Genomic DNA, 24,480 nt, shown 5'->3' on the forward strand with positions numbered 1-24,480 from the left:
ACAGGGATTATGGGTAAAATTCCTTTGTTTGTCGTACCCTCTGTGAGCAACCCAGTGTCCCTTATGGCAATACATCCTATAGACATTAGATAGATCCATTAGTGCACACATTAAATAATTCCCCGTCACCACAATGACTTTGGAACAGCAACAGGCACCAGCAACGTAGTACACCACCATGGGCGACAAACATCGTGCCAGGCAGGCTAGAACCATGCCCAGGGAACGTGTGATTGGTTGGGGGAAGGAAGCGGCACATTGATTGGCCACCGACGGTTGACACCCCGGCCAATCAGTGGAAGGCGCAAACACTCGGCCAATCAGTGCGGAAGGCGCCAAAGCACTACTAAGAAGCAGGTTGTTGGTTTGAGGGGAAGGGCCGGTGACGTCAGAAGGCGGGAAAGACCACCAAGAAGGGAGGGACTGATTGGTAACGCGGGAGAATTGACGTCAGACCACGGGAGACAAAACGTCTCGCTCGCAGGCATTCTGGGTTCGGTCGTGGTTTTCTTCCCTGCGTTCCTCCCGCGTTCTTCCCTGGCGGTCGTCGTCTTCCCCGAGTTCTTCGTGGTCCTCGTGGTGCTTTTGGTCTTGGAGCTTGGAGCGAGGCTGGTTCTTGGTGTTTGGTGCTTGGAGCGGTGCTTGGTGTTTGGAGTGGTGCTTGGTGTGGTGCTTGGTGCTTGGAGCGAGGCGTGGTGCTACGACCAGACCGGACCTCGCGTGTGACCGACGCCACGGTAGAGCGAGGCGTGCCGCCGCGCGGGTGGCTCGGGGCCTAGCAGGGCGTGAACGAGCCGGACGGAGGCATGCTTCGCGCGAACACCGGAGCCTGGATGATTCCATACGACTGCAGACTCCAGACACAGATAAGCTCGCACCCAAAAAACGCACACAACACGACGATTTCTTTATTTAATTCATCCCCGTGCTGTTGTTGAAGTGAGGTGTGCGGGATCCCGGTTTAGGAACCATAATTAGTTCTTCCGTCGCGTTTCGTTGTATCGGGTTCCGTAATAAATCTTTATTTTTGTGCATTTTACCCCCGTGCCCGTTTTGAGTTCATTCCCTACAGGATTGAGGGCTGCCGTCGGGGCGTCAGGTAAGAGCTTGCCGCTTCTTCCTCTTCGTTCTTCCTCCCGTGCTTTTATAGTCGAATCCGTAATTGATCGTCGCCTCCGTTAAAGTCCGTTTGGGCCATCCGCGATCCCATGGTATTAACCGAGGGATTCGCGCGACTATATATATATATATATTGTAACGGTTCTGAGAAGTGTAACGGTTTTTTTTGAGAAGTGTAACAATTTTGGGAGGAAGTGTAACGAATGTGAAAACGTTACAATGTGAACATTACAAAAGTATGGTAACACCCTGGTAATGTAAATAATGGTCGCAGCCGTCCTCCTAGTTAATTCCATGAAACTTACACGCAGGTCACGATATATCTTTTTAAATAGTGTATTTCCTTATTCTATGTAGGCTAAATATGTGTTTCCCACTAGATTGACTTTGCATTGTATCAAACAAAATAAGCATAGGCCCTTGCAATTTCCCCAAACATCTCCGCTCTCCAAAGTTCCTTTAAAAAGGGTGCGAGTTGTGTTCAATCCCGCAAGCCGCCATTGCCCATGTGCTAACCTCGGAGAAGAAAGGCGTGTCTCCACCTCGTCATAGAGGGGAGGAGTGAGCCAGCCCTAACAGCCAATCAGCACCGCGGTGAGCGACCCGGTAGGCGTGCCCTCGCAGCCGGCGGCTTGATTCCGCCCGAGGTGATAAAAGCGACTGTAAGGGACTGCTTCACCAGATGACCTGGGAGAGCGAAGAGGCGGCACCAAGAGGAGCGGTGAGATGCGAAACGCTCCAAGCCAAAGAGGAGAGGTACTCGGAAAGGAAACCAGCTTTGGAGAGACGCGCTGAAAGGAGGGAGACGGCTCCACCAGGAGGAGAGGAGCAGGTGTGCCCGAGCCAGCGCGTGACGTCTACAGCAGCGGATACGCGACGGAGGGTTTTCCCGCCAAAACCGCGAGGAATTGAGAGCTGCTGCCTCCGACCCTGCCTTCCCTCTCCAGCAATCCACCTCAAGCCCTACCTGCCTGCAATATCCCCCGAGTAAGTGTGAACGTCGTCTGTCCTACTCGTTGTCTTGGGGTTAAGTAAAAATGAATAGTGTAAGTTAACGATTCGCTGTGTGACTGCTTCTTCCATCCATTGCTTGTGTGTGTATAATAAATCTGTTCTTCCTCCGTACTCTGTCTTCTTCTCTTTTCATTCTCTTTCGGTCGCTTTAGAGGTTTCCCGATTGAATATCTGTGGGGCGATCTGGTCAACGTCGGGTGGAATCGGGCTAATCAGGGAGTAACTGTTCGGACGCGGTAATACACCACCGCTCGGTCAATATAACATCTAAAACCGCGTCTGTAACAATTGGTTGTCAGGAGTTGGATTCGGACCTGGGACTAAATTTGTTAGGCCCAAATTTTGGAACACCAATTGTGTTATTAAGTAACAATTGGTGTCGGGGAGTGAGATTCGAGGCCCGAACCAAATTTTTAAAACGTGTAGAAAAAATTTTTGGTCAAAATTACGAGCTGACGAAATTTGTTTTGTTTTAAAGCAAAACCCGAATTTTGAGATCGCGCCATAGACAATCAAGGCGATCGGATGTCGGTGGGAGAGATAGACAGGGTGGAATCGACCCAGGACCTCGGGGAAATGTATGTGGAGGAAAGGGAGGAGGAGAAAAATAGCAATGTGGTTGCGGGGGTATCAGGCGCGCAAAATGGCGCCTTTGCGCACGCGGTTACAGCGGCACCCTTTGTACTAACGGTGGAAAACATGCAATCATTTATGGCTGGAATGGAGGCCATTGTGGACAGAACGATAAAGGGAATGAGGGCTGATAGTGCGAAAATGGAAAGCAGAATGATGGGGGTAATGAGGGACGAAGTAAGGGGTACCGGTGAGGGGTTAGACAAGAAATTTGGGAAGTTAGACAATAATTTTGAGGAGTTAGACAAGAAATTTGGGAAGTTAGACAATAATTTTGAGGGGTTAGACAACGGGATAAAAGAGGTAAGGAATGGGTTAACGGGGGTGGAAAATAGAATGGCTGCCCAGGAGAATCAGATAGAGGGGATGAAAAATGGGTTAATGGGGCTAGAAAATAGGATGGAGGACAAATTGCGGGAAATAGGGGAACAATCTGCCCGGGAAATCAAACAAATGGGAAACCAGATAGAGGAGGTGCAAATCGGGTTAGAAAGTAAACTGGATGCTCAGAGGGATGAATTGGGACAGATGAGGGTGGCATCTACAAAAGAGATGGGGGAGATGAAAGAGGAGATACGACGAGGTGTGAGTGAGGAGGTCTCGGGGCTACGCGAGGAGGTAAAGCGAGGTGAGAAGCGTATGGAGAAAGAGGTGAGAAATGGGACGGCAAAGTTACAAGGGGGAATAGAAGATCTGACGGAGGAGGTGGAACAGCTGACAGTGGGACAAAAAGAATTAGTGGAGCAGGTTCAAAAGAACACTGCGGTACTAGGAGGGTTAAAGGCGACACAAAAAGAAATTAAAAACGAATTAATAGCGACACAGAGGCAATGTCAGATGGTACGTGAGGAACTGACAATGAGGGTGGACGAGGTGACAGAGATAATGGAGACAAAGGACCGGCAGGTGAGGATGCACATAGAGACGGTCACGGTAGCCTTAGAGGACGAACTTGAGGAGACGCACCGAGAAATAAAAGAGGTTAAACAAAAATTAGAGGAAGTGGAAGAAGAGGTGAGTGAAATTAAGAAGAGACGGACAGAAACTAAAAGAGAAATCCAGGAGGAGGTGATGGAATATGTGCAAGGTCGGTGCTCAACTCATAATGTGATGCTCACTAACCAAATAAAGAGTTTGCAGGTGGCAAAGGAGGTGCGGAGACGAGGTACGGAGGTGAGTGGCAATGTATATGATGTGAGGAAAGCTTCAGTCGGCTTGGGGATTGGTTTGGATCCGGGTGTTCGTGAGAGGCCGTTGGTGAAGTGTGTGACAGGTCAGGTGTGCGAAAAAAGAGGTGTGCGAGAATGTCCGACCATGGGGTGTGTGAGGAAAAAGTGCACGCCAAGGAGTGAGTGTGCCGGCAAGAGTGAGTTGGTCGAAGCGCGTGTGCGAGGGGGTACATGGAAGCGCGGTGTGGTGAATGTTACAGAGGATGTAACGAGGAAGTGTACGCCTGTGGTGAGTGTTACAGAGGATGTAACGGGAGAGTGTGCGCGAGAAAGGTGTGTAACGGACGGGTGCATGAGGAAAGAGTGTGCCGTCGAGAGTAAGGGTGAGTGCGCTGTCAAGAATGGAGGTGGAAGTAGTGAGAGTGACACGGAGCGTGAGTTGGTTATGACAGGTGAGCGAGGATGTACACCTGGAATGGAAGGATGCACACCTGGAATGGTAGAGCGTGAGTGGGAATGCACGCTGGAATTGGTAGTGAGGCACGTGGTTGAGTGTGCGGGTGAGAGCACACCTGTGATTGTCACAAAGGAGGTGACCGAGAAAGGGGCGCGAAGAGGTGTGTTGGTGAGGTGTGCGACCAACGAATGTGTGCCAAAGTGTTCGGTGGTCAGGTGTGTGACCAAGGCTGGGAGTGGAATGAGTGTACCTGGGTGTGTAAGAGAAGGTACGACGAGGAGCATGGAAACAGCTGGAGGTATGAGCAAAAAAGGGGTAGCGTATGCTTGTAAGCATGCAGGTGAAGCATCGACGGTAACCGGGTTAAAGGTTAGAACGACTTATAGCCGAATCGGGCCCTCGGTGCGCGTCGGGCAGCTTTGCGTGCCGCGAGGACCAGCGGGGATCCGAACCACGGCGGGTTCGAAAGGACCGCCGTGCGCGATCCACGCTGGGCCTCGCTTGGAACGGCCGCGTCCGGGCTCCACTAGGCGGAGCGGGCAGCTCGATAGGAAGGGTCGTCATGGCGACCACTTTTTGTTGAGACATGCCGGCAAGTCGAGATCGGGACATTGGATGGCTCCACGCCGAGGTGGTGCGTGGGATCTCGGCCCGGGTAAGCCCCCGTCCCTGCGCCGAATGCGGGACGTATCCAGCCGCTGGCACAAAAGAACCCGCGTTCATTGCTCGGCTGTACGAAGCCGGGCTGTAGACGTGAATTGGCGCACCGAGAGGATGTAATAAGTAGACGGACTGTGATGATGATAGTAGTGATTTGATACGAAATTTATAAAAGTGAGTAGAATTGGCAGTAAATGGAAAATTTTTGATTTGTTGGATTTGGACGAACAAAATTTATAGTGAGAGGCCCCCGATGTGGTGGGATGGCAAATCCACCATCCCTCACAGAGTGGGGCAAATGCGCTATAGGTTAGGGGGTGTATGGCAGTGAAAACTAGCCCGGGTGGGTTAGGTTATATTGGTAGGGATCTAGCGAAGATGACATTTGGTAACGTTAAGTTTAGTTAGTGACTGATACCTGTAGTGGGGACGCAGGTAGATTAGTGTGGATGATAATGACGTGGGAGCGCAATAGTTTAAAGGGACGACTGGGAAGCGCAAGTTTCAGAGGGGAGTAGTTAGAAGAGATGATGCTGTGTGTGTTTGAGGATTGAACAGGTGTGATTGAACAGGTGTGATTGCACAGGTGTGCAACTGAACAGGTGAATGGAGCAGTGTATGAGTGAGTGATGATGATGGGTATTGTGATGACCAAATGGTCCAGGAAGAAAGGAGGGTGCAGGTGGCACCAGGTGTGAGGGCACAGGTGTGCAACAACAGGTGTATGTGGCTATGTGGAATAAATGGTATGGAGTATTGGAATGGATGGTCGTGGAGTGAGTATGGTGGAAATTGTGGAGTGGAGTGGATGGTGCGAAGGTGTGAATGGGGGAAGAGTGGACCCCCATCACGGATACCCGGGGCGGGTAGTGTAAGTGTTAGGTAGAGGGTATAGGTAAATTGTGGTTGGATATTGGCATCTGTGGTGCGGGTGAAAGAATGGTCTTTGAAGGGGTGCAGTAGTGTTGTGGAAATGGCTGGGCGTGTAGCCTGTTAGTGTGTGTAGTTGGTTGGGCGCTCCACCACTGTGAGGATGTCGGCCAGGTGAGGCCGCAGGTGGGCTCTGGGAGCCGGTAGTAGTTGTTGTGGATGGGGCCCGAGGATCCGGAGGACGGACCCGGGTAGCCCAGTGCCAGAGGGCACCAGGGGGTGAGAGTGCGAGAGGGCCTTCCCCAGTTAGTTAGGTTAGGGTGAGGAGCTAGGTAAGCTCGGGTGGCAACTGCAGTGGTGGAGGTGTGCAGGTGGGTAGACCTGCTGGGAGAGCTACACGTCACAGCCCAGAAATTGTGCAAGGGCACCGGGAGATGAATCGGGGGAGTGAGACCCCAAATTGAGAAGCACCACAGTTTGGTCAATGGGAATTGGTTTTTAGAACCCATAGTGTAAGTGGCCAATGGATTGGCAGGGAAAGACCCCGGGTAGTGTAAAGTGTGTTAATGTCATTTAGGAAGTAGTTAGGACGAAGTCTCCTCGCACCATCTGCATCCACTCACCTGAGGTGACAGGTACTCCACACCATGCCATGTTTTGATTATTTTTTATGATGCAAATGTTTGGATTGTGAGACGCATCATGACGTGGGTGTGACATTGTGCTTTGTTGTTCCATCTCTTCCTCCCTATGAGGATTGATGATGAATTGGGTGATGGCAAATTTTGGTTAGAGGGATTGTGGAGACGAATTTGGTATAGGAGAAATATGGGAAAGACGTGACAGTAGTGACGAATTTGTAAATGGGTAGATTTTTGTACATATGGGGTAAGGGCAAGGGTAGGGTAGGTGACAGGGGGGTGACGTACGGTAGGGACGAGCTTTCTCACTTCGCCCTCCGTACGCATTTCGCCTTGCATTGCCTTATTGACGTGTACCCTTGTGACCTTACCCCTCGCTCAATTGTCTTTCTTTTGTCTCCCACATGACCTGTGCGCCATTGGGTGCCGAGGGGAGCGTGTGTGAGGTGGCCATTGTGCGCCCGAGATTCCCAGAACCAGCATGCATTGCGTTGATGTACCACTTTATGGACCGCTGTTCTGCGGCCAAGTACCACTTGATGGACCCCAGGTTCTGGGGCAGGGCACCTCTGTTGGAGACCGGCCATAGTGGCCAGGGAATCTTGCTTGCGGACCTCGGTAAGGTGGCACCTATGCCAAACAGGTGGACCACCCTTAGTTGGCCCCTGTTGCCCTAAATAAAAATGGACACAAGTTGTGCTTTTTATTATTTCCAACTAGGCCGCATGAAGCCAGAAGACGTCGGGAAGAACATCGGCCCAGCAGAGAAAGAGAAGACCACCACCAGTTGTTTTGTTGTGTTTATTATGAACCATGGTGACTGCGCACCGAGTGGTGCTTTGTGGTGCTTTGTGGTGCGTTTTGGTGCTTTTGGGTGCTTTGGTGGTATTGGTACTGGTGCATCGATGCAATGCGTGCTGTCTCCTCCCTCCCAACAGGAATTTCTTTTTCTTGTTCCCTAAGAAAGAAACAAAAAAAAAAAAAAAAAAAAAAAACAGGTCCTGGGTTGCGTTGTAAATAAGAAATCACGTCATTGTAAATAATGCTCCCCACCGTAAATGTATAGTTTGAGAATAATTCCGTAATTCGGTTAGCTGTGGGCTTGAGTCTGTTAGACAGGGTGCAATGCAATAGGGGGACATACTTATTTGTGTTTTAAGATTGTCACACTCAGGGTCAGGTTAATTGTAGAGGGAATTACACCTACGTGTCACACTAAGTTAAAGTTTAGTAGGCCCGAACACAGGCCTGAAGAAAGGAGGGTGCAGTGTAACGGTTCTGATAAGTGTAACGGTTTTTTTTGAGAAGTGTAACAATTTTGGGAGGAAGTGTAACGAATGTGAAAACGTTACAATGTGAACGTTACAAAAGTATGGTAACACCCTGGTAATGTAAATAATGGTCGCAGCCGTCCTCCTAGTTAATTCCATGAAACTTACACGCAGGTCACGATATATCTTTTTAAATAGTGTATTTCCTTATTCTATGTAGGCTAAATATGTGTTTCCCACTAGATTGACTTTGCATTGTATCAAACAAAATAAGCATAGGCCCTTGCAATTTCCCCAAACATCTCCGCTCTCCAAAGTTCCTTTAAAAAGGGTGCGAGTTGTGTTCAATCCCGCAAGCCGCCATTGCCCATGTGCTAACCTCGGAGAAGAAAGGCGTGTCTCCACCTCGTCATAGAGGGGAGGAGTGAGCCAGCCCTAACAGCCAATCAGCACCGCGGTGAGCGACCCGGTAGGCGTGCCCTCGCAGCCGGCGGCTTGATTCCGCCTGAGGTGATAAAAGCGACTGTAAGGGACTGCTTCACCAGATGACCTGGGAGAGGAGCGAAGAGGCGGCACCAAGAGGAGCGGTGAGATGCGAAACGCTCCAAGCCAAAGAGGAGAGGTACTCGGAAAGGAAACCAGCTTTGGAGAGACGCGCTGAAAGGAGGGAGACGGCTCCACCAGGAGGAGAGGAGCAGGTGTGCCCGAGCCAGCGCGTGACGTCTACAGCAGCGGATACGCGACGGAGGGTTTTCCCGCCAAAACCGCGAGGAATTGAGAGCTGCTGCCTCCGACCCTGCCTTCCCTCTCCAGCAATCCACCTCAAGCCCTACCTGCCTGCAATATCCCCCGAGTAAGTGTGAACGTCGTCTGTCCTACTCGTTGTCTTGGGGTTAAGTAAAAATGAATAGTGTAAGTTAACGATTCGCTGTGTGACTGCTTCTTCCATCCATTGCTTGTGTGTGTATAATAAATCTGTTCTTCCTCCGTACTCTGTCTTCTTCTCTTTTCATTCTCTTTCGGTCGCTTTAGAGGTTTCCCGATTGAATATCTGTGGGGCGATCTGGTCAACGTCGGGTGGAATCGGGCTAATCGGGGAGTAACTGTTCGGACGCGGTAATACACCACCGCTCGGTCAATATAACATCTAAAACCGCGTCTGTAACAATATATATATATATATATATATATATATATATATATATTGTTGTGGTTTTGTAAATAAAGGCAACCCCCCCCCCCCCCCCCCCTTTAGTTCGTTGCAACACAACATGTAGCCTCGCTTAGTTAGTTATCTCTTATTAAATGTGAAGTATAGTCTCCTTCCCAGTGTTAGTATGCGTTGAGGCAGGTCAGTAAGGGTAGGCCTCATTGGGCCTGGAATGCCATGTGGTGGGCCAAGGACAAGTCGAGGAGGCCCGAGGGAGGAGTCGGAGGGCATGGCTGGTAAGCAGCAAACAGCCAATGGGAGCGAAAGGGGAGTGGCCAATAACAGCGGCCAATGAGAGCTAAGGGGAGTGGCCAACAACGACGGCCAATGAGAACTAAGGGGAGTGACTGATGAGGGGCTATCACGAAACGTGACCCCCGGCGGCCAGTGGAGGCCCGTGAAACATTCCAGTGGGGCTCCGGGGGGATATAAGACCCGGCCCGGACCCCCGAACTAGCTCTCTGCTGGCCCCGTTCTCCCTGGCTCTGGTCTCTCTTTTGCCCCCGCTCTCTCTTGGGATTCAGGCTCTCGCAGGACGATCTCTCTCGTTGGCCCTGTACTCCGACGATCTCCCTGCCTGGACTCCCTGCACGTGCGCTTTTGCCTCGCTGACTTCGGGACACGCTGCATGGATTCCCATTCGGGGAGGGGGAGGGGGAGTGGGAGGGGGGAGGGGGAGTGGGAGGGGGGAGGGGGAGGGGGGAAGGGGGAAGGGGAGGGGGAGGCGAGGGGGGGAGGGGGAGTGGGAGGGGAAGGGGGAGGCGGAGAGGGAGGGGGAAGGGGAAGGGGTAGGGGGGACGAGAAGGGGGAGGGGGAAAAGGGAGGGGGAAGGGGAAAAGGGAGGGGGAGGGGGAAAAAGGGAGGGGGAGGGGGAGGGGAGAAGGGGACAGGGTAGGGTGGAGGGTGAAGGGAGGGGGAGGGGAGGGGGGAGGTGGGAGGGGGAAGGGGGAGGGAAGGGGAGGGCCAGTCAACAATGACGTTGCAGTTCTCATGTTCGGAGAGCAGCACAACAATCGCGACATCGTCCTGCATCTTCGCAACAGCACGAAGCGGATTTTGGAGACTCACCGATCCTGTGACGCCCTCCAGTACCGGCGTTGCCGGGCGGGGGAAGGGAGACCCGTACATTCCCAACCCGTACATTCGCCCTCTCGACTCAAGCTCACTCGGACAAAAGCCTCGCACAAATTACACCGTGAAGGCCCAATGGCCATGTCTATGCCACAAATCAAGTACGTGAGCGAGTCGGGCACACTGAATTGAAAATATATAGAATGCTCATACTCCGTGAAAAGTGAAGCCGCCGTGTCGCCATCTTGGTTAGCACGACTCGACCAACTCGCTTCGCGGATCTCGTTTGTTTTGAACGTGTGAATTACGTGCGAACGCGTAACTGAGTTTATGGCGGCAAGGAGCATCACGTGATCACTCTGAGCAAATCAGCGCGCTGCTCTGCCACCTGATCAGATTCCGTGTATAATATTCCTCGCTGAAATGCGCTGAGGTAAATATGAATAAAAAATATGGATCTCGTAAAGATGAAAGAAAAAAAAACCTATGTGGTGTGAATGGCAATGTTCCTCGCTGAAAGGTGAAAAAAGGCAATCGCTTTTCGCTCTGAAATACGTGCGAACGCGTAACTTAGTTAATGGCGGCAAGGAACATCACGTGATCGCTCTGAGCGAATCAGCGCGCTGCTCTGCCACCGGTCAGATTCGGTACATAATATTCCTCGCTGTAATGCGCTGAGGTAAAAATATGGTAAAAAAATATTAGGAAATAATTTTTTTTAGGTCGGCCATGTTCTTCCCAGGCTCAATGGCCATGTCTATGCCAAATATCAAGCACGTCAGCCTCTCCGTTTAGGAGTCTATCGGTAACATTACACACACACAAACTGTGTTTTATATATATAGATATTGTTGGGGTTTTGAGAACCCTGCACTTTGTAAATTGTTGTAAATATACCCTTTGTAAATAATTCTCTTTGTAAATACCTCCATTTCATTGTTAAGATCAAAGGTCGTCCCATAATTAGTCCATGAACAACACATAGCGAACCATAGGCCCTCTTCATAGTTATTTCATTATTATGTGTTTCAGGTAAGGCTGCGTTTCCAATAGTTTGACTCTACGTTGCATTAATCAAATAAGATAGGTCCCTTTCGTTCCCTTCAAAAGCAGTACGAATGGTTTTCTATCCCGCAAGACGCCATTGCCCATGTGCTCCATCTCGGAGAAGAAGGGGGGAGGAGCCGCCAAATCACGGGCGTGGCACGTCGTCATCATCGGAGGTGGAGTCAGCCAGCCCTAATCACCAACCAGCACCGCGGTGAGCGAACCGGTCGGCATGCCCTCGCAGCCCGGGGCTTGATACGGCGACGAGCAATAAAAGCGACTGTGAGGGACTGCTTACGCAGAGGATTGAGGGAGCACGAGAGTCAATGAGAAGGAGAGTTGGTGGAGAGTCAGTTGAGTGAGGGAGCTGGAGTGAGGGGTTCCGAAGAAAGTTGAGCAAGTGGGACGAACAAGTATGAGGGCCGGTAAGAAGGCATGAGAGACGAGCTGCGCGGAGCCGTTTCAGAAAGCCCTGCCGTGTGAAACCGAATACGTGGAGTCGCCGGCTGCTCGCTTCCAGCGTGGAGCTGGAGCGGACCTCTTTGCTGTGCTTTCCCGCCCGAACCTTCCAACCCTGCTGTTCTGCATGGACCCTTCTCCTTCGTCCAGCCATTCCTGCCTGCAATTTCCCTTTGTCGTGTAAGTCCGTGGTCTGTCCTTTGTGTTGTCTGGGGTTCCATAATTAAGACTGTATAAGACTTGCCCTGTGTATCTGCTTTCTCTTCTGTAAATTACTTTCGTTTCTCTTTCTTTGGTTTTGTGTAAATAATTGATAAATACCTGTTCCTCCTTATTCTTTGGTTTCATTCTCATCCGATCGCTTTAGTCCCTTCTTTCGATTGAGTACCTGTGGCGCGATTTTGGCCAAACTGCTTTATAATCGGGTTTAGTCTCTTGGTAACGGCCCGAGTCGCAGCTCGCTTCGCTCGGCGCAATCCAACCATGCTGCGGCCCGGGTGGGAGTATTTCCTCGCTTACGGCCGGTGGTAGTACTTAGGTATTAAGACGAATTGGGCTTACAACCCTACTTACCATTGACCGGAAGTGACGTCATACCCCCAGGACCGGTCGGACGGCCAGCTTAACAGGACAAGGGGATTAACCCCCCCCCCTCCCCCCTTTGCTAACGGGAGTGCCGTCCCCCGGATCCGTAACAATATATATCTATATATATAAAACACAGTTTGTGTGTGTGTGTGTGTAATGTTACCGATAGACTCCTAAACGGAGAGGCTCACGTGCTTGATATTTGACAAACATGGCCATTGAGCCTGGGACGAACATGGCTGAACTCAAAATATTTGACGATCCATATTTTTTATTCATATTTACCTCAGCGCATTTCAGCGAAGTACCCGCTAATCTCAGCCGGTTCCAGAGCAGCTCGCTGATTCGCTCAGAGCGATTACGTGATGTTCCATTCCCGACCCCAGACTAATTCGCTCAGAGCGATCACGTGATGGAAAGACGTTTTTCCCCCGGTTTTTCCTCCGTGCAAACGGTGTGCACCGGCATCATTTCCTCATTCCCCTGTTCGTCTGGCGTCTGGGATTGAGAGCTGCAGTTGACGGGAGAGGCAGCGCATGGACAAGTGTACGAGCGCTGCGGCGCAAAAGGGCGCAACGAGGCCTGGTTCCCGCCAACGCGCGCAACGCTGCCAGCACCCCGGATGACTTTTGACGACCCTGACAAGATCCCACCAGTGATCGGAGCCAAGTACACACACCCCCCATTATTTTCCAGGTTATTCTTCCCTTCGTCTGTGTTCAAGTCTGGTGTGGTGGGCGTCCCGTTTAGAAACTTACTTTGCCATCACGTTTTCATGGCATCGGCATCCGTTTTAATAAACCTGTTTCTTTTTGTACATTTAAACCCGTTTTGTTTGAGTTTATGTTTCACAAGTTCGGAAACTGCCCGCGATCGCGACAGGTAAGACCCCTCGGTTTTCACTTCGCTTTAATTTTATTTATTTATTAAAATTATTTATTTAATTTTTTTGTACACAGAATTGAGGCTCGTGAAAGAGCTAACATTTCTCACACAAAAAGAACAGAAACAAACAAAATATATAAAAAGGGGAGCGGTAGACAAGATGGGGAGAGAAGGGGAAGCACATAAACACAACATTTGTGAGGGACATCGGGAATGTGTGTGAGGGAGAGGACTTGGGGGAGGCGGCGTGGGAAGGGGGGGGAGGTGTGGGAGAAGTATAAACACAAGGATACCAAGGACTTCCAGGAAAGAAGTTGGTATTTCAAAAAAGAGGATTTGGGGTGAAATTAGCGGGGGTAGAAAAGATCAAAGTTTTGGATGGGGGAAGATAAGAGATGGTGGTGAACAGCTGTTTTAAAGACCTGGAGGGAGGAGTGGGATTGAAGAGAGTGAAGTTTGTTCCAGAGGCAGGAGAAAAGAGGAATGAAGGAGTGAAGGTAAGAAGAGAGTCTTGATTTTGGCAGATTAACCAAAAGAGGATTGCAGGCAGATCTTGTGCAACCTGTAGGAATATTTAGGGGACAGAGCCCAGAGAGAGCTGGGGGAGCAAGGCCGAAGAGGAGTCGGTAGAAGACAGAAAGACCACCAACCTGCCTGCGGTGAGTAAGTGAAAGGCCCTCGGAGTTAGCTTCATCGCAGGAGATTCCAATGATTCTGAAAGCTTCGATTTCAACAGCGTGAAGCCGAGCTCGGTGAGAGGCAGAAGCACCGGCCCAGAGGGGAGAACAGTATTCCATTGAGCTGCGGATGAAAGCCTTGTATGTGGTGAGGAGTTCAGGTGTGCCAAGGAAGGACTTCGCACGACGGAGGATGCCCAGTCAGCGACTGGCTTTGGAGGCCAGATTTGAAATGTGGTTTTCCCAGGAACGATCATGGCAGATAGTGAGACCCAAAAGCTTGAGTGGCAGAACTTCTTGGAGAGGTTTATTCAGAAAGTGGATGGGAGGGTTGTCCAGTCGGTCTTTTCGGAGAGACATAGTAAGATTGTGAGATTTGTCAGGATTGAAAGACATGTTCCACTTGTTTGACCAGTCTGTGATATTGTCCAGGTCGGCAGAGAGTGAGGAGACTGCAGACTGCCAATCCGATGGATGAGGAATGGAGCGGCAGAGAGTGGAGTCATCAGCAAAGAGATAGAGAGGATTTTCAAGAAAGTCAGAGAGATCATTGATGAAGACCAGAAAAAGCACAGGGCCCAGAACACTGCCTTGGGGAACTCCAGCCTGAACAGGAAGGGGAGATGAGAGAAACCCATTCAGGGCCACATGTTGAATATGACCAGAGAGGAAGTCCACCACCCATGCGTGGAGAGTTCCATGAATACCATAGGAGGAGAGTTCGGTGAACAGAGCAGGGTGCCAGACCGTATCGAAGGCACGTGATATGTCAAGAGAGACAGCCCTAATTTCCTGTTTCGCATTGAGGACCTACATCCATTGTTGAGAAGCAGAAGCAGCATGTCCAGAGTAGTGAACTGGTCTGAAACCAAATTGATGATCAGAGATCAAGCCATTGGAGAAGTGGAAAGATTTCAAATCCGAAGCAATGATGGATTCCATGACTTTGCTGATAATTGGGAGAAGGCTGATTGGTCTGTTGTTGCAAGGATCTGTTTTTGCACCTTTTTTGTTTAAAGCGGTGATGTTGGCTGATTTCCAAGATGATGGCAGATGACCTTGAGCAAAAGAGGATGAAGAGAACAGAGAGAGGGTGAGATGGAGCAGCAGAACAGGATTTTATAACCCGTGGGCTGATGCCGTCAGGTCCAGTTGCAGAATCAGAGTCGAGGGTTGACAAACTTTTCCACCTTGTAGGAGGAAAGGACACAGAGTCCAGGAGCAGCTGGGTACAACTGGGTACGGTGGGTACAGAGAGGGATGGGTTTGGGACACAAGATTTAGAGGCAAACACAGAGTTGAGGCATTCAGCTTTTTCACGTGCGGAGTCAGCTGTGTAGCCGTTTGAGGAATGGAGCGGCAGAGAGTGGAGTCATCAGCAAAGAGATACAGAGGATTTTCAAGAAAGTCAGAGAGATCATTGATGAAGACCAGAAAAAGCACAGGGCCCAGAACACTGCCTTGGGGAACTCCAGCCTGAACAGGAAGGGGAGATGAGAGAAACCCATTCAGGGGATGGAGGAGGAACAAACACCAGAAACAGATTTGACCAGACGCCACCAGGATTTGGAAGCAGGAGACAGATTTGAGAATTCGGTCTTGAGAGTGGAGAGATTTTGTTTCCTGGCTCTCCTGAGGGTGGACACACACTTGTTTTGGGCTTGAGATTTCCTTCCATTGGATTTGCTTTCCAGGAGGCGAAGGCAAATTGTTTCTGGGCAACAGCCTCACCACAAAATTCCGTGTGCCATGGACGGGAGGAAGGGTATGACAACTGAAGACGAGATGGGATAAATCTGTGCATGAGAGAGCAATTTACTTTGGAAGAATTCCCAGGATGAGTTGATGTCAGAGGCAGTGGAGATGGGAGACCAGTCCAGATGATTTATGGCTGCTTGAAGGCCGTGCCAGTTGGCTTGAGTGAAATGCCAGACTCGTCGACGCTGAGGAGGCTCTCTGAGAATGGTCAGAGAGATGTCCACTTTAACAAGCACATGATCAGATTAGCCGATTGGAGCAGAAGAAGAGCAGCAGACATTTGCAGGGACGTTAGTCATAACCAAGTCTAGAAGAGAAGATGCACCGTTAACTTAGATCCGGGTCGGGAAATTTACAGATTGTGTCAGTCCCAGTGAGTCGCATAAGTCCTTTGCTGAGGAGCCATGGCTGGTGAGAGAGGTACCCACACCCAGCCAACTGGCAACAAGCTTGGTTTCATTGGAGCTGTTCTCTCGGTCAAATTAACTCAGTGGGTAATATGTAATGAACATTGTTGAGTCTTCAACGGTTGTTAACATCACAGTAAGATGCAAAAGACTTTGTAAATGATCCAACGTGGAGGGACGTGTCCCCGCCCTCATCTATGAGAATGAATGATCTTGCTTGCGTGACCTGTGGGAGATAGATGGGTTCATGTGTGTTTGTTCTTCCCCTCCAACCTATTCAAATCATAAGTGTATAAAAGCTGTGTTTAAAAACCGAACAGTCGAGCGAGCTCTGAAGTCAGTCAGGCATCACGTTCGTCTCTCCTATCATAATGTGCACATCGATAGTTTTACACTGTAAATGGATGTTTTAACTTTACTAAAGCGATTCAATGGACCTTTGAGCCAGTGGTCTTTGGGGATAAGACCCCTGATTTCCCTCCACAGGAGCAAACAAGTGCACGCGAGCAGTGATTCTAGATTTTGGGAGTTTCACTGGAAGGGGGGTTACTGGCAGACAACGTGTGACCTGAAGAAACTTGGGGCAGGGGAGTGGGAAGGGGGAATGGACAGAGCACAGAAAGGGCAAAGGTGGCAACACAAAAATTAAGGTGGTGAAAACAGAGAGACCACTAGCCTGTGTGTGATGTGAAAGTGATGGGCTCAGAGACTCAGCGTCAGTGCAGGAAATCCAATGATTTTGCAGATCTTGGTTTCCACAGCGTCTGGCCGGGAAACCAGCCAGAGGGGAAAACAGTGCTCGATAAAGCAGCGAAATAAGGTTGCAGGGTGGATAGAAGTTCAGGTGTGCAAAGGAAAGTCTTTGCATGACAATGGATGCCCTGTCAGCAACTGCCTTTGAAGGTCAACTTAGAAATATTGTTTGCCAAAGAAAGATCATGGCTGATTGTGAGGGCCAAACATTTGAGTGACTCAACTTCCTCAAGATTATTGTTGAGGAAGTACACTATATGGCTAAAAGTATGTGGACACCCAAAATTCAAACATCTCATTCCAAAAGCATGGGCATCAATATGGAGTTGGTCCCACCTTTGCTGCTATAACAGCCTCCACTCTTCTGGGAAGGCTTTCCACGAGATGTCGGAACATTGCTGCGGGGATTTGCTTCCATTCAGCCACAAGAGCATTCGTGAGGTCGGGCACTGATGTTGGGAGATTAGGCCTGGCTCGCTGTCGGCGTTCCAATTCATCCCAAAGGTGTTTGATGGGGTTGAGGTCAGGGCTCTATGCAGGCCAGTCAAGTTCTTCCACACCGATTTCTACAAACCATTTCTGTATGGACTTTGCTTTATATGCACAGGGGCACTGTCATGCTGAAACAGGAAAGGGCCATCCCAAAACTGTTGCCACAAAGTTTGAAGCACACAATCGTTTAGAATGTCATTGTATGCTGCAGCTTTAAGATTTCCCTTCACTGGAACTAAGGGGCCTAGTCCGAACCATGAAAAACAGCCCCAGACCATTATTCCTCCTCCACCAAACTTTACAGTTGGCACTATGCATCGGGCAGGTAGCGTTCTCCTGGCATCCACCAAACACAGATTAGTCCATCGGGCTGCCAGATGGTGAAGCGTGATTCATCACTCCAGATAACGCGTTTCCACTGCTCCAGAGTCCAATGGCGGCGAGCTTTACACCACTCCAGCCGACGACTGGCATTGCGCATGGTGATCTTAGGCTTGTGTGTGGCTGCTCAGCCATGGAAACCCATTTCATGAAGCTCCCGATGAACAGTTGTTGTGCTGACGTTGCTTCCAGAGGAAGTTTGGAACTCGGTAGTGAGTGTTGCAACCAAGAACAGACGATTTTTATGCGCTTCAGCACTCGGCGGTCCCATTCTGTGAGCTTGTGTGGCCTACCACTTCACGGCTGAGCTTTTGCTCATAGACGTTTCCACTTCATAATAACAACACTTGCAGTTGACCAGAGAAGCTCTAGCAGGGCAGAAATTTGACGAACTGACTTGTTGGAAAGGTGACATCCTATGATGGTGCCACGTAGAAAGTCACTGAGCTTTTCAGTACGGCCCATTCTACTGCCAATGTTTGCCTGTGGAGATTGCATGGCTGTGTGCTTGATTATATATACCTGTCAGCAATGGGTGTGGCTGAAATAGCCGAATCCACTAATTAGAAGGGGTGTCCGCATACTTTTGGTCATGTCGTGTAATTGAGAGCGTTCACGAGACGGTCTTTTTAGACTTTAGAGAGTCAAAGTGAGAGTACGAGGTTTGTCAGGATTGGAAGACCAATTGCAAGTGTTGAATTAGTTCATGATTTTGTCAAGCTCTGCAAGGAGGGTAGAGGCTGCTGCCTGACTATCTGATGATCGATGCACAGGGTGGAGTCATCAGCAAAGAGACACAGAGGATTTTCCAGAGAGTCAGGAAGATCCTTGATGAGGATTAGTGGGCTGTAACTGGGCTGGGCACAAAACACTGCCTTAGCACACTCTAGCCTTGACAGGAAGAGGAAATGAGAGTATCCTGTGGAGAGCCAATCGTTGGCTATAACAGTAGAGGAAGTCAGTAAGCCATGTGTGGAGTTTGCCTTAGATGCCATAGGCAGAGAGTTTGGAAAGCAAGGCAGGATGCCAGACTATCTAAAGCACGAGATATGTAAAGAGAGACGGCCCTGATCCCAAGTCTGACATTGAGGGCCTCCATCTATTGTTGGGAGAGGAGAAGCAGCATGTCCAAGGTAGAGTTGAGCAAGCAGAAGAGAAGCAGCATCTTACTTGGAAACCTTTTTTTTTTTTAAAGCTCCTGACAAAAGGTCACTGAAATAATGTCACCACATCATCACTGCCACCATGCTTTTAAAAACCTCAATGTTTTGTTAGAGTTTGTCTTCCAATAGCCATGCATGACCAATGTCCTTCATTCACTAAATGTGCTTTCCCGTTGCAGACAGTCGGTGGTCTCTCCATCTTCTACCACCTCCTTTCTGGTCTTGCACCATCTGCTCTTTCCATGCAATGCAGCACCCCCCACCCCCATTAGGGTGGTTCACAGATATATGTAATATTTAATACTATTAAAAATTGGGAATAGAGCCTGTGATTGATGCTGTGAAGAGGAACAGGTTGAGATGGTTTGGTCATGTGTTGAGGAAGGATGAAAGTGACTGGTTGTGAAGAGTGATGGAAATGAATGTAGAAGGAAGTAGAGGACGGGGAAGACCGAGAAAGACTTGGCTAAAGATGGTGGAAGAAGAAATGCGGGCAAGGGGGTTAACAAGGAGAGATGCAGAAAATAGGGCAAATGGAGAAGATTGTCATGGGGACCGCAAGGCTAACCCCCGCTCTAGCAGGGAAAATGGCCTTTAAAATGCATGTTGTTGTTGTTGTTGTAATACTATTAAAAAGCCATGCTCCACAAGGCTGCCCTTGTTCCTATGTTTTAAAGATCATATGAACCAAATATGAGGTCAATTCGAGCTTATTTAGAGGTTGTTCAAAAAATAACATTTTTTATTTAACCTGTTTTTTTTCAGATGGCAGAAACTCGCAGCTCTTCCACAGTTTGGTTGCTGGGCAAGTCTGAAAAGGAAATAATATGTGGGGGACTACCAACCGACAGACACACATTGCAGAAAATGGTGTACCATCACATACAAGAACATGATACAGTTCGTGAAAGTGCCAAACTTAGTGTACAATCTGTGTGTGCATACTGGGAGAAAGCACGAATTCCAGTGCAGAGAGTAGATTCCTGTGAGCGCCAACTTTTGAAGTTGTATGATGCCTACAAACTGGTAAAGAAAAATAGAACCAAGACTTTCGAAAACTATAGATTGAAGGAGCAGATGTTCAAAGATGATCTTCAATCCCTCTTCGATATCTCACCAAATGATGCGCTTGCGAAAATGACGAATGAAGAAGACTAAGCATTCCTTATCATGCAGCGTGAGGATCCCTCACGTTCACGTATGGGATCTGTGGACAACACTCTGGCAGTGAAGGAGAACAGAAAGCGTATCAGGCTTGAGAATGAAGATAAAAGGAAGAAGAAACATGCTGCTGAGACTCCAACAGCAATGCAATCTGTTCCACCAACATCGGCTGTGGTTGATGATGAGTCTGAGATTGAAAGCTCCGATTCAGGGGACAATGAATTCAAACTCCAAAGTCCATCTTCTGCCAAACAGGTGAAAAAGGCTCCCATCAAGGTGATCACTCCAGCAATAGTGGCAACTCTGGACAGAGTAAATCTCTCAGATCGGCATGCTGTGTTTGTGGCCAGTGCTTTTGCACAATCTCTTGGTCATACCATTGAAGAAAAAGTGCAAGCCAACAATAATAAATAATTTGAGTAATTGAAAATAGATAATTATCTATGAATTGATGTATGATGCTAAAAATTCTGTATCTTATTATTCATTCAAATTTGTCAACATTTTGAGCAACCTCTAAATATTGTCCAATCACGCTCAAATTTTCACCACAAACTACTTTCTTCAATAGGAATAGGGGCAGGCTTGTGGAGCAATGAAAATCCAATCTTCAAATTTTTGGACCACCCTAACCCCCACCCGGCCCTCCTGCCCCCCCCCCCCCCCCCCCCCCAGGTTTCTGAAGGACACAAACTGTCCACCATCAACTGCGTCCAGTGAAAATACCTAAATCCAGGATCACTGCTCACCTCCACTCATTCGTCCCTCTTTTTTTTTCCTGCCTGTAGAACCAACTTCCACGTTCTGTTCAATCTCAATCTTCCCTGCAGGTCTGTGCCAGATCGTCCCCAATCCAAAACCATTATCTTTTCTACCCTCATTAACCCCCTCACCCACCCCAAGCTCTCATTCTTCCAAATTTTTATTTTTCCCTCCGGAGAGTTTCCCTCTGTATCCATCTTGTCCACCCCATGCCATGTGCGCTTCCCTGCCCCTCAATCTTCCCCACACCCATTGTTTGCCCAAGTCTCCCTCCATCTTGTCCTTCATTTCTGCTATTGATAACCCCCCCTCCATCCCCCACACTTCCCTCTGCTGTTCCTTTTGTTCCGTTAGGTCCTGATCCGTTCATTGTACTAGCTCTTCCACGAGCCTCCACTATGTATACAAAACAAGCATGAAATTAACAGGCAAAAGCTGCACAAAGCAGAAAGTTCAATATTGGTATGATATTTTATGCAAGTGAAGCTCTCATACGAGTGAAGATCTCAGGAATGGAGTACAGATTGTCGCTGAACTGATATTTGAAACAAAATTCATTAAAGTGGAATAACTGAAATTGCTCGTCATACCGTAGGTGCCAGGTTATGACAGTGAGAGCACCCAGGCGAGTAGAAATTCACGAACCACAATTCTCCAGAGGAAACAGCAGCATCTGACGACCAGAAAGGCAGTATTAGTGTGGGGTTTGGATGCAATTGCATTTTTTTTTTTTTATCTGCCTCGAATTTCGATTTAGCTAAAGGGAAATGGAACATGTTTAACCCACTGATCTCTATACTAACTGGATTGGAGGCTCAACACGAAATCAACGCTAATCGGTCCATTCACTGTGAAGTCACCGGAAGTAGAATCGTCGCCATATTGGTTCCCCCAGAAAATCTGCGTCCGTTCATTGTCTTTATCAAAAGACGATGCCTGCTGTATTTTATAAAATAATTTTATCGAAATTTCAACAAAACATTCGATTCAAATCGACTTTAGACAGCAAATTGCTGTGAGGAAAGATGCCGTCCTGTACAGCGTATGGATGTACGAACCGGGATGAGCGTGGGCAAAGAAGAGAAAAAGGATTAACCTATCACAGGTAAGTTAAAATGTTCATGATGGAGGGTGTAGTCCCGTGCCTTAAGATGTGTGTAATGACGAAAGCACATTAACGGGAGTTGCAAGTTAATTGTAAGTGAAACTAGTCTAGTTAGCCAACTGAACTCCCCTCAAACCAATTAAAGGCTCATCACCACTGCGAGCACGGCCACGGGCTTACTGCCTCATCACACACAACTAAGCAACGCTGCCTAGCCAGCTCGTAGTGTCCCTATGCCCCAGCTACACTGACTTTGCAATATTAACATTTCTTGCTATAATTTCGTAATTTATGAAATGTCAATGAAATAAATGTGTTATATATGTTGGCTTACCTTACAAGTAGGTGTCTGGAGAAAAAACACAATGTATCTATTATACACTATTACAAGTTAGATCTGGAGTCTACATGATCATGATAATATTGAAATATCTTTTTGTATTTTTGAAAGGTTATTATTCAGTTTACGTAGGAGGATTTTTTTTTGTTAAAAAAACATGAGTCGGTTCCTTTCTCTTTGATATGAACAAGCAAAACAATGCAGTTTTCAGCTCTTTTATATTATGGGAGAAATGTGCTGAAAAATATGACCACTGAATCCCAGCTGTATTGTATTGATTAGCGTCGCTACTAATTTATCTTCCACTTTAATGAAGTGTTCGCTGGAGAAATATTAGGGCACATCATGCCCTTTCTTATGGTACACCATTTGTACTGATTTGCATTGGGGATCACATAGCAGAAATGCGGTAAATGAAAAAATTACGATAAGCTATATAAATTACGATATTATAAATTATAAATTACGATAGCTATATAAATGGCTGTGTTTCTGCAACCTTAACTTCCACAAACGGTTTAGTATGTTACACAATTAATTAGGACATCAATTATAAAGCTTGAAGAATGTTATATACTAGTAATCTTTTAAGTGAGATTATTGATATTCCTTCTTTCTTTGTATTTTCCATCAGATTTCCAAATTGTGATAAAGAGAGACTACGAAGATGGGTGGTCAATATCAGGTGGGTCAACTGGACACCTACAGCCAGATCTCATCTCTGCTCAGCACATTTCACAGAAGATTGCTTCAACAGGACTGGTCAAACTGTTCGTCTCCGGCCTTCTGCAACACCAACGATACTTGCGTTTCCAGAACATCTCCAAAAGGTATTAATTAATGTAGGGATGTCATAAGATGTGTGTTAACTTATTTTTTGAAATTTTCAGAATAACTGTAGTTAGTGTAGTAGATACCAAAGTTTCTCTTAAAACTGATTTTGACCACCAAGGGGCAAATTTTGAGGACAAAGAACACTATACATCAGTCCCTTTAAAGTAAACATGTTCTCTTGTTATCTGAAATGTTAGCCATGGCCCAATAAGTTAAAGGAATAAAAGAGCAGTTTTACAGTTTTCTAAGATTTGTGTAAATGGTAACTAACAAAATCATATTTTCATTTGTTTCAAGTCATCTGTTTAAAAAGAACTTCCGTATTATGGGGAAGGAAGTGAGGATAATATAGTGAAATAAAATGGAATGGAGGATTAGTGTTGTTTTTTGTTACATTGACAATTTGCAGTTTGCACTCTGTTCCTAAAATGTGCTTATAGCTCTCCTATGGGATAATGCCTTCAACTTTTCTTTGTTCAGAAATTAGGTTATCAAAATGTTGATACTACATTTAGGTATACAAAATATTGCTACCATGGCAAAAAAAAATTATGTTTGTCCAAATCGTTAACTTTTCCAAGTTTCTGTTAGGTATATCTGACAATGAAAATAGCAAGAATATCTTCATAAAAAGATATAAGATCTCTTTGCACATTTAAGTAAACGTCAAATATATTGTATTATTTACACATTTTAATGCTGGATGATGTGGTCGAGGATGATGTGGTTGAGCTTGAAAGTGATTGGATGTCAATGAAAGATAGTCTGTTGGGAACCGTTGGTGAGGTATGTGGATGGACAAAAGGACCACCGAGGCACTCGGAAACATGGTGGTGGGATGATGAAGTTGGAAAGAAGATTGACGAGTAGAGGAATAAGTTCAAGGAGTGGCAGAAGGCGAAGGGTATGGGAGCAGAAAAGGCAGAGCATTAAAGTTATAAGGAAGCCAAGAGGGCTGCAAAGAAAGAGGTAGCAAAGGCGCAGGAGGCATGCAGGAAAATGTTCGGAGAACGCTTGGATTTGGAAGAGGGCCAGAGAGCGGTATTCAGGATTGCAAAGCAGATGGCAAAAGAGAGGTGTGATGTGATGGGGGTGAGTTGCTTGAAGGATGAAGTGGGACAAATCGTTGTGGACCCAGATGGAATTAAAGGAAGATGAAAGAGATATATGGAAAGACTGTTGAATGCAGAGAATGAATGGGATGGTAACATAGAGAGTAACCCAGTTTTAGGACCAGCAGAGAAGATAACCGAGAAGGAAGTTGAGGAAGCGATAAAAGCAATGAAGAGTGGAAAAGTGGGAGGGCCGACGGGAGTTGTGGGAGATATGTTGAAGGCAGCGGGAAATTGGGGTGTGAAGAGAATGACAGAGATCTGCAATCTGGTGGTGAAAGAAGGCCACATTCCAGTGGATTGGGAACTGAGTACCCTCGTCCCTCTATACAAGGGGAAAGGTGACCCTCTGGACTGTGGCTCGTATCGAGCGATAAAGTTATTGGAGCATGGAATGAAGGTATTGGAAAGGGTGTTGGAGAGGAGGATAAGGAAGAA

General features: G+C 47.8%; 1 protein-coding gene across 7 annotated transcripts in view; it reads right to left on the minus strand.

Annotated features, from left to right (window-relative positions):
* DNAJC10 (DnaJ heat shock protein family (Hsp40) member C10) overlaps window positions 1–24,480 on the minus strand; it is a 280,936-nt gene that overhangs the window by 206,618 nt on the left and 49,838 nt on the right. For all 7 annotated transcript variants that reach the window (XM_078782635.1, XM_078782634.1, XM_078782636.1 and 4 more), the window contains exon 5: window positions 21,242–21,324. In XM_078782635.1, the coding sequence (XP_078638761.1) occupies window positions 21,242–21,324 (83 nt within the window). The remainder of the gene's footprint in view (window positions 1–21,241; window positions 21,325–24,480) is intronic.

This window comes from Myxine glutinosa, chromosome 7, assembly GCF_964187855.1.
Source record: "Myxine glutinosa chromosome 7, kmMyxGlut1.1, whole genome shotgun sequence".
Classification (NCBI taxonomy): domain Eukaryota; kingdom Metazoa; phylum Chordata; class Myxini; order Myxiniformes; family Myxinidae; genus Myxine; species Myxine glutinosa.